This window comes from Ascaphus truei, chromosome 2 (genome assembly GCF_040206685.1).
Source record: "Ascaphus truei isolate aAscTru1 chromosome 2, aAscTru1.hap1, whole genome shotgun sequence".
NCBI lineage: Eukaryota > Metazoa > Chordata > Amphibia > Anura > Ascaphidae > Ascaphus > Ascaphus truei.
The window spans coordinates 416,691,143-416,703,905 of NC_134484.1; the positions used below are offsets into that span (position 1 = coordinate 416,691,143).

Genomic DNA, 12,763 nt, shown 5'->3' on the forward strand with positions numbered 1-12,763 from the left:
GTATTTCAACCAGCATTTTTCAAGCAAACCGCTTCTATCTATATCTATACACAGAAATGCACATTAAAACTATGGGCACTGGGACGTGTGCATGTTTCTGTTTCCATGTGCACTAGGACGTGTGCATGTTTCCAAGGATGTGTGCATGTTTCCTAGGGCGTGTGCATGTGCAAAAGTGATTAGTGCCATTTAAAAATCACAGCATGTTGCCAGCATGTAATAACCTGGGGAGCCTTTTCGGGCCTCAAATGGATATAATCTGCTGGTAATCCAGCAGCAATCTCTCCCTGGTAGATACACCAAGTGAACGAATCCCTGGAATATGTGAGGTGATTATGCTCCTCCCAAAATACAAAATGTCTAAAAGAGAGAGAATAAGCCTCCGGTTACCCACTTCTTACTATAACAAACCCTCCATTATAACACTACAAATGTTGGGTTAATAGACAACCACTACTTCTGGGGCTGGATGTCCAAACATTCCCATATAATAGTGATAACCAAAGATAATCAATGTTTTATAGTGTGACCATGTGGACAAAAAAAAAATCAACTAATTATTTGCAAGTGTTCAGAGTAATGATAATGTTTTACAACAAATAATAAAAAAACTGCAATAGTACATGCTGCTGAAGGATACGTGTATGGTCTTTGTAATGGGCTACTAATCAGAACCACATTTAAATTACATAAGGGCTTTAGCCTTTATACTGCTGTGCTTTGCAAATGTCTCTCGCAACAACTGGATTTAATGAAGAATCAGAATTGCCTAAAATCATGTAAAGAGGATAGTACTGTGGATATTTAAAGCAGCATTCAGGGATAATAATTAATAATCAATTTGTATTACAATAAAGTTAGGTCTGCTTGCCATAAATATGTACCAAGCAAGACTGACGTAACACCGATCTCTAACACATTAAAACTACATCATTCTACTGTTTTCTTATCCAGTGCAAGATGTGCTGTTCTGCGAAAGTCGGAGTAGTATACGCACTTACTGGCAACTAGAATTGGTCAATGGATATTTCATTGAAATTATGAGTATTTATTTTTCCACCTAAGTAACAAGATGCCTTATCAATAAGTACCATCAATAATGTATTACAATACGTGCATTGTTTCACTGAAGCATGAATGATAAAGTTAACTCTTATTGAAAGTTTACTGTGTAGCTCCATCCCGTAGCCTCTGATTGATAGTGGTTGGCTCTGGGTATATTCTCCCATTCCTTCATAAAAGCATTTAATAGTTTTTTTTTTTTAATAATTATCCTATAAACCTATTTATAATGCCTACAAATTCACCTGTAGCCAAACCCTGAAGCCATTTGTACAACACTGAACACCCGCTTTAAGGGAAGCGCTCGTATTAAAGCTGGCCCGGAACTTGTATTAGAATTGCAAAAAAGTGAAACTGCTGCTTACTTAATACTTTGTTTATATTCATATTACATCATGGCCAAAAAGCCTAACAATAAAGATCACAAAACACACATTAGATACCGATTTCATAGGGTTTAATAATAGGGCACCACCTTGTTTTTTTCAGTTACTTCAATTTAAAATACGTACCTTAGCTTTAACAATCTGTGGCCATGGTTGATTCCTGATTAACCTAATTAACCGATTCCCACGCTGTCAAAGCAGTAATCCATGATGCTTTTTTTTGGTAATTTAATTTTTTCTCGATCTAGATTGTTGGGACCGCTCATCCTCAACCATCGTATTCTGACCCCCTGACCTCATTGTCTGAATGCAGCAGGCAACATTCAAAAAAAGGAAAAACATACCCACCCAAAATATATACAATACACTATGCAGCATCCCCAATGGGAGAAAGTCTGCTACAGCGGTACCCTGGTAACAAAATATCAATGAAAAAGCAAAGCGAACACAAACGTGCAAATACCAAAATGTATCATGACAAAAATGTATAATACAATAATTAGTCATACATACAAATACATATAATGATGGCACTAGAGATCTACGTTATGGAGCCTGCCACTTCACGGAAGCACCATTGTACCTATTGTCTTTGCCCACCGGTACAATGTGCTGTAAAGAGATATTAAAGGAAATAGACCGTGTGTTCGCACCTTTATAAATACACACCTGAGGAATGTGACACAGAATCCTTCATTTGTTTTGATTTTGTTGTTACCTGTATTAAAAAAAAAAAATACATATAACATATTACAATGAAGGGTTGTATTGTATTTCAGTTACCAATGCACTTCATAACTTATTGTCCAGAAGCTTTCTGGCTTTGCTATATAGAAAACAGACATTTTTCACACTGCTCAACACTCTTATTTACATTTCCCTACAGGTTCCAAAAGTTCAAAGAAGGGACTGATCACAGCAAGTGATAGGGCTGGAGGCAGGTAACCAGGTTCCATGCTGTTCCAGTGGTGTATGTGGAGGTAAATGTGGATGTGTTGGTAGGCATAACATGCTTATTAGCAGAGCCGGACAAATGCACTCGGCCCATCGCATGGGGCGAGTACATTTTACCCGCTGGTGAGACTTTTCGGCAGCGTGGTGCGGCATCTCCCGGCATTCTCCTGCTTCTCCCCCTTCAACTCCCGGCATTCTCCTGCAACTACAGTGAAAATGGCCATTGCCATGACAACGGGACGCTACGTGACATCACGTGCCATTTTCAAAGCAGTTGCAGGAGAATGCCGGGAGTTAAAGGGGGAGAAGCAGGAGAATGACGGAAGATGCCACCAGTAAACCTCGCCAGCGGGTAAAATGGAGGGGGATTAGAGAGGGGGGAAGGGATTTTTGGGGGGCAAGTGGCTCTTTTTATAATTTGTTGAGCCCTGCTTATTAGCAATTGGAAAATTCTCTGAACATAGCCAAATTGTATGTGGAACTGTATACACAACTCACAAATTGCTGTGTTTGGTATATGGGTCGGAAAACCATGAAACAAACCAGTATTAGCAGAGCAAAAGGTATCACAAAAAATAAAAATACATTTGGGCTCTTTTATAGATTTAAGCCCGCGAGAAAAATATCAGACGAACAGAATACAAGATGGAAAAATAAGCGTTGAGCTAATTTTTTAAGGATTCCCAGAGGAAGCCTCTCAGCGTGTACAACGCAGAGCGTCCCATAGAATAGTATAACTAAAAGCTCAGACTACAAAAGGAGGTCAAGGAGATTCTGGGAACTGTTAGGAGTCGTTCACCTGCGGATCAAAGTGAGTGAGTGGGGGTATAGGGAACCAAGAGCTCTTTAAGATAGCTGGGACTAGGATAATGTTGGGTTTTCAAGGGCAATAAGCTAATCTTTAAATAGATTTGCCATTTACAGGAAGTCAGTGTAGAGAATGAAGGACAGGTGTCACAGTGCAAGATCTGGTTAGTTAACCTGGCCACAGCATTCTGCACTAACAGGCGGAGATGCAGCTCGGTTTTCGAAGTCCCAGGTAACGTGCACTGCAGTAGTTGAGGCGTGAAGACACAAAGGAATTAACCAGGGTAGGGTGATCCACCGAGGGAATGCAATGCTTATTCACGACTATGTTCCTCAGGTGAAATAATGAGGATTTGATTACTGCGGACACCTGATGTTTAAGTGTCAAGCCATAATCAAGGGCTACTCCAAGATTCACAGTCCGAGTTTAGCAGCTGGGAACTCGAATTTAAGGTCAGTTGGTTGCCCAAGCTGCAGTCTTGTCATCAGACATTGAGCTCCCACAACGAGCACCACTATCTAATTACAGTTAAACCTCAATCAACTGCTGCACACAACATTTATTGTGTTATGCTGGATCATACAGTATACTGTACCATTTTAAACCATATAATACACCTTGATTTACTACACTTCACTTCTACTCCTCCGGTCCTAGACTCATTTAGAGGGATTACCTTTAACATTTTCGGCTTTCGATTGTATTAAGTGCCTATTTAATCCTGAGCCCTCACATCTTATCAAATCTTTGCTCCGCTTTCCGATCCTCACATCCACAATTTTAACCCTTTACTCTACACTCTGGCATCCTACCCCTGTATCCTTTACACATGCAATACTCCATAAAACAGGATCCGGCTTGCTTCACTAATTGTTGCCATACTATAGTTTTACTGCACCAGATAAACCACTTTAACTTGTAGGCATCTCAAAGCTGAACACTTTGATTGTAAGCTTTGTGGACAGGGACTCCTTTTCTAATGTAACTTTTAGGTCTCAAGCACTTATTCCTGTTATTATGTCACCTGTATTACTTGTGTAAAGTGCTATGTACATGGATGACGCAGTGCAAATAAAGATATAAATACATTGATCAAAGACTTAGTTGATTAATACTTTCCATTCAATACTGGTCACAGGTCAAACAACAACTTAATATTAAAAACTGATAGATAGTAGAAAAATATTACAAGAAAGACAACACAAACACAATCCTTGTGTAATCAGAAATCCCATTGACTTTGTTCTCCTTTGCCTCCATGTCCTAGCTGTCAGACAAAGCCCGATTGTAAGCTCATTGTACATATACTTTACCAAGTAAACTTTTTCAAGCGCATATTCAGGGAGACTTCACTCAATCTAACATTGTATTTGTTTGCAGACCACAAAGCAATTAGGGGGTGGAAATTGTATTTATTTCAAAGTGGAAATACAGTGTCCGCTCATCATGACCTTGTACTTCTCTTACCGGGCACCAAATATTAGATGGTGAACTTTTGGGGACAGAAATGCTGCTTGTAAATACCTATATACAATGCTGTGAAATAAATTATTATTACCCAAGCAAAGGAAAAAATGGAAACATACAATTCATTTCCACACAACAAATCTTATTGCAATGTGATTTTGCCATTGTTTAAAAAAGGTAATGAAAACTCTATTGTAGAAGATTCTAATTAGAAGACAAGGTAACCTAATGACTACAATGAAAAGCAACGTGTGCTGGTTTTTCATCTATTTTTCAAGACAGAAGGGACAGTTTATCTAGCCGCGCACCTCTGCTCAAGCGGCCAGGCACCATATTAATTAAGGAAGTCTGCTTAAATCTATCCACCTGTCCGTTGTTTTCCTGCCTACCTGAGCCTTTTTCCAAGCAGACGTCAAATCCCCTATCAGTCTGCTATCGCGACCTGAATGCAGGAGATTAGCAACCACAGAGAGAAGCAGAATCAGTTTACATCCTCTCGGGCAAGGGAGCGATACTACTTCACAAGTATGAAATCCGAGAATTTGCTGCCTTTAATTTAAAAAACCTGCTGCTAATAATCACATTATGGCCTGTTTTGCATGCCAGACAGTTTGTGTTTCCTGTTATTTTTACAATTTAAGTGGCCTTTGTGGTTACAAAAATCATCTGGTGAAAGCTATAAATTAACATTACAAACATTTTACCCTGTGCTAAGAGTGTGTGTGGTCATTGTAATATTACATGTGACTGATATACACAGTGGCTCTTCAATCCATTTCTCAAAAGATGATAAAACAGCTTGATTTGTATCTTTTTTTTTTTTTTTAATCTATTAATGTAGACGACCAAATGATAAATGGGTTATAGACATTATAGGAAAAAAATGTTTCTTGAGTACACGGTGGTTGGCAGAAAATGTAAGTGAAAACGGACTGTCAGACCAAAGCAGCATACCCCAGCATCAGACTTAAAGCAGCAGTCCAAGCTGACATTTAAAAAAAAAAAAAATTCCCCTTTAATATGTGCATCAATACAATCCACACAATAAGTCATTAGCGAAGATCGATGGGCGAAAATTCGGCTAGGGGGTTCACTAAATGGCCGTCAGTGCAGCAGAAGAGGACCAAAGATGCAAAGTTCTGTGGGGAAGATCATGTGACCAGGCAGTCATTAGATACAATTGGTGCACTGCTAGAGAGGGCAGGGCTAAAAAAAGGGGTGTGCCAGAGCCTGTTTCAGAAGAGCAAGGGGGTGTGACATTGTAAATGGTTGCTATAGAAGCAAAAAATGCTTGTTACATTATAATACATTAAAAATGTAATTTCATGGATGTTTGAGAAAATACTTGTAGCACTTTTTTTTTATATAGTACAGACTGAATAAAAAAAATAAAAATAAAAAAAAAACACCGTGTTGGATATTGCTTGGTCTGCAGCTTTAAGGAACTAGTACTTTTTTCTGCAACTGAAACCTTAATGTTGCAAATCGCTCACATATGAAGCAGAATACTCACATACAGTATACTCCGTAAATGCAAAAAGTGGCACACATTGCATTAAGATTTGGATTACTCCATATTTTTTTTTTTTTAAGAAGTAATTTCCCATAAAAGACTCGTTCATTAACTATATAGGAATACAAAGTGAACTGCTATAACATGCATTTGTGAGCATACACCACAGACTTTCAGGGAATCAGCCAACAACCATATATGCAAACAACGAAGGAATAAAAAAAAAAAAAAGGGGTCGATTGTTCTTGTAAGCATTAAAGGACGGGAATGAGTACTAAGCCTGAAGCTACAGTTTCAGCACGGAAAATGGGTCAAGGAACAGATGTGCGGAGGCTGACAAGGAGCACTGGTACAGGTAACCAGGTCAGCAGGCAGGAACTCTGATTAGAGCAAAACTGAATCTGGTTTCTCTTTCATAATCAAGTACTTTGAGAAAACAAATCTAATTAACCCCTTTCCTCCTGGAGGGCAAAACAATTCATTGCATTCCGCCAGTAGCAAAAAATTGTTTATAGAGGACAAGATGACTATTTGATTTCTTGCAAACTTTTCAAGGCACTTATCAAAAAAAAATGGTTAACAAGTAAACAATAATAAAAAAAATATGCAAAGACTTCTATAAAAAGTAAGCTATGGTGAATGACATAAAACAGATCACAGACTTGTTCGAAGTTTAAAGAATGCCGGTATTACATTTATTGGCACACACCGATGTTCGGATCAAAACTGAACTAGAAAGAAAGTCATTTCATGGACCAACAATTATTTAAAAAATAAAAAATTATGTTCAAGCCCAATGCTAGGCTGGTGGAGTCTAAGTATGTCTAATTGAGCAAAATTCATCCAAATGCCAAGACACAACCAGGTTAATAGTTGACTGAAGCTCATTTAAATTGATAGTCTTAAACAATGATCCTTAGTAGTTTATATTACAGTGTACTGAAACACTTAAATACTCCTATAACGTCTCAACCACTTGTGAATGATAACTATATATGACTCAAGAGCATTACCAATGAGATGGATGTCCGGTAAAATCTATTGCCAGCTAAATATACTATCCCATGTTTTTCCTGATACCTTGTGAATGTGCATTTGAATGTCTTTTTATCAAATGCCCTTTTTTGTACTTTATCAGGCTGTGAAGCGTGCACGTCTCATCTGTTTTCTGTAGACACACACAAGCCTGTATACTTCAAATGGTGCCTATGAAAAAACGCTGAATTAATATTGACATGATAATAGCCATTTTTGTTAACACGACAACACTTGTTTATGATGTTGGTCACGTTGCTTAGCAACACACTCGTGTATATATATTTGTGTGTGTAATTATATTTTGTGTGTGTGTAATTATATTTAGTGTATAGACACACAAATATAAATACACACGTGTGTTGCTAACCAACGTGACCAACATCAAACATGTGTTGTATCGTGTTAACAAAAATGTCTATTATAATAATCAGATGTGTCCAAAAGTAATTCAGCCTTTTACGTTCTCTTAGGCACCATTTGAAGTATACAGGCTGCCGGCGCTTTAGTCACGCACTGCTGTAGCAGCCTATATACTTTTAATGTCGCTGACATTGTGTGTGTATATTGTGTGACCCTCACACAGAGCGTACATCTCTCCCTACTTCTTTACATTTTCTAAAGCTTCTGAATTATCTTTGCATTTAGGGTCCAAGTTTCACATCCATATGTGAGCACGGTCAGAATACACTGGTTGACAACATTCCTCTTGAAGCACAGTGGAAGGTTCCCTTGAAAGATTGTCTTGTTTCTTTGAAATGCGCTCCATCCGATCTTCATTCTCCTGTTGATTTCATGCAAAGGTTTGCCATCCATTGCTACTTGCCAGCCAAAGTAAACAGTCAGTCAGTCATCAACTTCTTCTAGTTATATTCCATTTATTTAGATCTTTGCAGAGTTGGTTCATTTGGTCTTGTGGAGCTTCATATGAAGGAACACTTTCTTACTTGCTTCTGCCACTTCACCGATTTGTGTGAAAAGTATTCACCCTTGATTTGTATTTATTTTTCTTCCCAATGCATTGTTTTGAATTGTCCAAGTGTTGCAGTGAAAAGCTTTGGTGACCTGGTGTCTCTGCCACACTCACTTGCTGATCCTTATCTTGCTTGTATCTTCATGTAATCTAATGGGTGACGTGGCACTCGTAAATGTTCTTTATAATTTCAATGTATGCTTCAACACTTTGTCTACACCTCAGCAGTCCTAAATGCTATGAATCCGAAGGCGAGTAGTAGATCGTATGCATTACTTCGGGAAATCACTCCTTGTACGACCTGGATGTGGTCCATTGTGCAGTATCCACTGTGACATCCGACTTGTTCTCTAGGCTCTGCAAAGTCCAGGGTTTGTTTCAGCCGAATAATGAGTATCTACGTAAAAATCATCAATTGGTCCGTAGTTCTTGAGGTCTTTTTTTCACACTTGTGGAGGAGCCAACTATGACATTGCTCCATTGTTCCAGTTCTTCAAGCAGCATGTAAAGAGCAAAGATTTTCTTGACTTCTTCCACAGCTTTTTCAAGATTTCAGTTGTAATTCCCATTGTTCGTAGATTTGATTACTTTTGCCACTTCTTCTGCGAGAACGCATGTTGCAAAAGTGGTGTGTTTTATCTCGCTCTTCCCCTGCTGGATTATGCCTTGTGTTTTTGTACAATTTCATGTGGAAGTCCTCAACTCTCTTTAGAAGTACACAGTCTTATTGTTGATCCATAGTCATGATTGGGAAACACCAAATCATTGCACCCGTCTTCTTTAAGCCTTTGTCTTCACCATATTAGTGTTACATACATGTATATATGTTAGAAAAAGGGGTATGACATGCACACAATAATCAGGTTTTATATTCATTGCACAAAGTAAAGATGCTGTGCACTATAAAAAAAATGCAAGTGAATAAATAGTGAAAATACAACAGAAATATGTCTATTCTAATCTGTTCCTGTTCACTGATGCTGCTATAAAAGTCTAGATCCTCACACTAGATCCTCAGAGAAGAAAATTGTCCTAAGAGTGACCTATGTGCAAACAGTGGGGGAATGTACATGCATGATAAAAGGAACAAAGGGCACAACGGATTTAGAATATCCAAACTCATTTATTGAGCCAACACAACGTTTCGACCGTACTGGTCTTTATCAAGTGACATAGTGCCACTGTCACTTGATAAAGACCAGTACGGTCGAAACGTTGTGTTGGCTCAATAAATGAGTTTGGATATTCTAAATCCGTTGTGCCCTTTGTTCCTTTTATCATCTATCCAGGACTGATCACAGTCTTTCATACAAACATTGGAGCACCGGTAACTGTATCTATTTTGTTTACAATTTAAGGAGTGCAGCATTTTCCCTATCTGTCTGGAATGTACATGCATACATACGTGTGTGCGTGCAAATGTCTTCATACACACGCACAGATATAGATGTACATATACACGTGTGCGCGCGCGCATTTATACACGTATGTGTGCGTGCATATATGTGTGAATGAATGTATGTAGGAACGCACGTACACACGTGCCTGTGTACGTGCGCGCGCACACAAATGTATGAATGAATATACACACACGTGTGTGTATGTGTGTGTGTGTGTGTGTATGTGTGTGTGTGTGTGTGTGTGTGTATGTATATGTGTGTGTATGTGTGTGTATGTGTGTGTGTATGTGTATGTGTATGTGTGTGTGTGTATGTGTGTGTGTATGTGTGTGTGTGTATGTGTATGTGTATGTGTGTATGTGTGTATGTGTGTGTATGTGTGCGTGTGTGCGTGTGTGCGTACACACACACACACACACACACACACACACACACACACATTATATATATATATTAGAAAAAGAAAAAGAGGAAAAGCGCCCGATTTATGTGTGAACTCCAATGATATAGGTTTAATAACACGAACAAAGACAAATGCACACTCACACTTTGCCAATAAAATAAGAGCGTTGTATGGGACAAGCCCATGCGCCAGCATGTACCAGACCGTGGTAAGTTCGTTCCGTCTCGCTGTGTGAACAATAAGGCCTGGGACCCGCTGCGCTCGTTGGCGCGGGCGGCAATGTAGCGAGTTCCCCACCAGCAGGGGAATCCTCGCGAGCCGGTCCCGGTCCCCACTGGCTGCATAGCTGACTACACGCTGTGGCGCGTCAGCCGCTAGGAGACACAACAGAATGGTGTTTCCTAGCGTTGACGCGTCACGTGGTGTGGCTGTGAGCCAATGGGGAGGGGAGGCTGCGGGAGGAGAGGAGGCTGCGGGAGGAGGGGAGGCTGCGGGGAGCGGGGAGGAGTGTGGAGTGAAAGCAGCGTGCGTGCCTGTCTGTGTGTGTGTCTGAGTGCGAGTGCCTGCCTGTGTGTGTGTATGTGTGTGTGTGTGTGTGTGTGTGTGTGTCTGTGTGTGTGTGTCTGTGTCTGTGTGTATGTGTGTGCCTGTCTGTGTGCGTGCCTGTCTCTGTCTGTGTGTGTGTGTGTGTATGAGTGCGTGCGTGCCTGTCTCTGTCTGTGTGTGTGTGTGTGTGTGTGTGTGTGTGTGTGTGTGTGTGTGTGAGTGCCTGCGTGTGTGTGTTTTTTTACATACCTGCAGCCCGTGGAGGGAGGGGGGGGAAGAGTAGCGGGTCCCTCCGCTCAAGCCACGCCCCCCCTCCCTGTCAATCCTCCCACTCCCGCCCCTCACGTCATGGCCACGCCCCCTCACGTCATGGCCGCGCCCCCCCCCGACCCGTTTGGCCACACCCCCCCGCTCCGAGAAAAGTATCCTGTAGACCGCAGATCGCGGTACAGCGAGTTGCACGCGCCGCCGGCAAGCAAGCCAGCCGTGCGGACGCGTGCAACGGGACCTTAGCCTAAGGCTTCACTGCTGCTGGTGTCACCATCTCAGCGTCTCTCCGGCAACCCGAATGAGCAGCCTGTAGTTCCTATTCAGCACGGCATGTCTTAGGAATGAGTCAGAGAATTTCCTCTCTGTTGTCTGGCTTCTGGCGTCTGAACTGCTCCACCACCGTAGTTCATTGACCACGTGAACCTACGCGTTTCTTCCGACACACATACACACACACACACACACGCACGCGTGCATGCGCATATGTACACGTGCGTGTGTTTTTTTATATATGTATACATACACGTTTATTTTTTACCTGTTTATAATGGTAATAGATATATTTTTTAATTTTTTTAACCAATACACAATCTGCTTTTACCGTCCCACTCACTGAATGGGGTTACTACAAACAACTCAAATGGCATTGTTTTTCTGTGATCAGGTTACAGGAGCCTAAACCTCTAAGCACCAAAATCCCCTGTACAGCTGATCAGTTACAGCTGTTAATTGTGGAACAGGGGACTAGCTCACATCTGCTTCTTGCTTACTTAGTTAATGGTTCACTTCCAGGACCTAAAAGGATTGTGGTCTCTTTCAAAAGACAATGTCAGGCTCCATTCTGAGCTTGCCTTTTACACTGCCTGTCTTGTTCTGGTTTGTCACTTGCCGTACAATGCAAATCTGAGGGAACTCACATCTGCCACTGATCGACCCAATTCGTGTGCAATCTTCTCCCATCGACCAGGGGTCCCCCCTGGGAACTTAACCATACTTCTTGTCAGCTGGGTAAGGTCCTCTTCTGTCCACTCGGGTGCCTGAAAACAAAACGATTCATTGTACAATTACAACCAAAAAATGTGAAAGAGAAATAAAATTTTATTTGCTGTAAAACGTGGAGAAAAAAAAACCCAAGAAAATTAAATATTTATCATTTAGAAGCGTAACATGTTTTTTTTTAAATTTTTTAACAAGCTATATGTTTGTAACTGAATGCTAATAAAAACATCAGTATACAGAAAACAGTATAACTGTTTTCCAAACAGCAGCCAGCGTGTGTAGTTTATGTAAAATTACTGTGTAGACTACACAGTGCAATTTTTGTAATTTAAATAAATTAACACATTTGTCAGGAGGGAGGTAGGCTATATATCACTCAAATTTATCGTTAAAATAAAAATGAAGTTATCCAAGAAATGTTAGATTGTGATCTGCCATTTTATGCCTCCCTTGTCAGAGAAAGTTCCATTTTGAATCAAAATACAAAATGGAAAATGACATTGCAGAGCAATAAGCAGAAAATCCTGCATCTACTGTGTCAATACATACGTGTATGTATATTTATTAGTGTACACAGACACACACACACATACATATACATATATAGTTCTCAACATTTACCTGTCTCTAGCAAGCTTAATCAACTTGCGAAAAACCTACTTATCTCTACGAAAGCCAGAAATGAACATTTCTGACAAAGATAATACTTAAGAAAAACAGAACCTTTAGGAGATAAATACCTCATCTAATCACAATTTCCGATAATGAACAGGCATGCATCAAGCACTTTCATTACTGAGCCATCAGCATAGAACAACAGTCAGAGGTGAGTGACCCCAGGGACCATCTCCACAGCTACAGCAAAGCTTCTCCCTGACACTAATCCTCCCTGTCATTCACCCACTGTGCTCTAACCACACTGACATCCGCCTGCCGCACTGCAAGCT

At 40.4% G+C, this 12,763-nt stretch overlaps 1 protein-coding gene and 1 long non-coding RNA gene across 5 annotated transcripts in view; one reads left to right on the forward strand and one right to left on the reverse strand.

Moving 5' to 3' along the window:
• The window catches only part of LOC142488767 (uncharacterized), a 433,714-nt gene that overhangs the window by 214,905 nt on the left and 206,046 nt on the right, over positions 1–12,763 (forward strand). The window lies entirely within an intron of this gene.
• Positions 1–12,763, reverse strand: part of DNAJC1 (DnaJ heat shock protein family (Hsp40) member C1) — a 118,382-nt gene that overhangs the window by 2,209 nt on the left and 103,410 nt on the right. For 2 of the 4 annotated variants that reach the window (XM_075587548.1, XM_075587547.1), the window contains exons 9-10: positions 11,735–11,854; positions 2,118–2,166 (exon numbers count right to left, since the gene is read on the reverse strand). In XM_075587548.1, the coding sequence (XP_075443663.1) occupies positions 2,118–2,166; positions 11,735–11,854 (169 nt within the window). The remainder of the gene's footprint in view (positions 1–2,117; positions 2,167–11,734; positions 11,855–12,763) is intronic. The other 2 variants (XM_075587550.1, XM_075587549.1) reach the window with 1 other exon arrangement.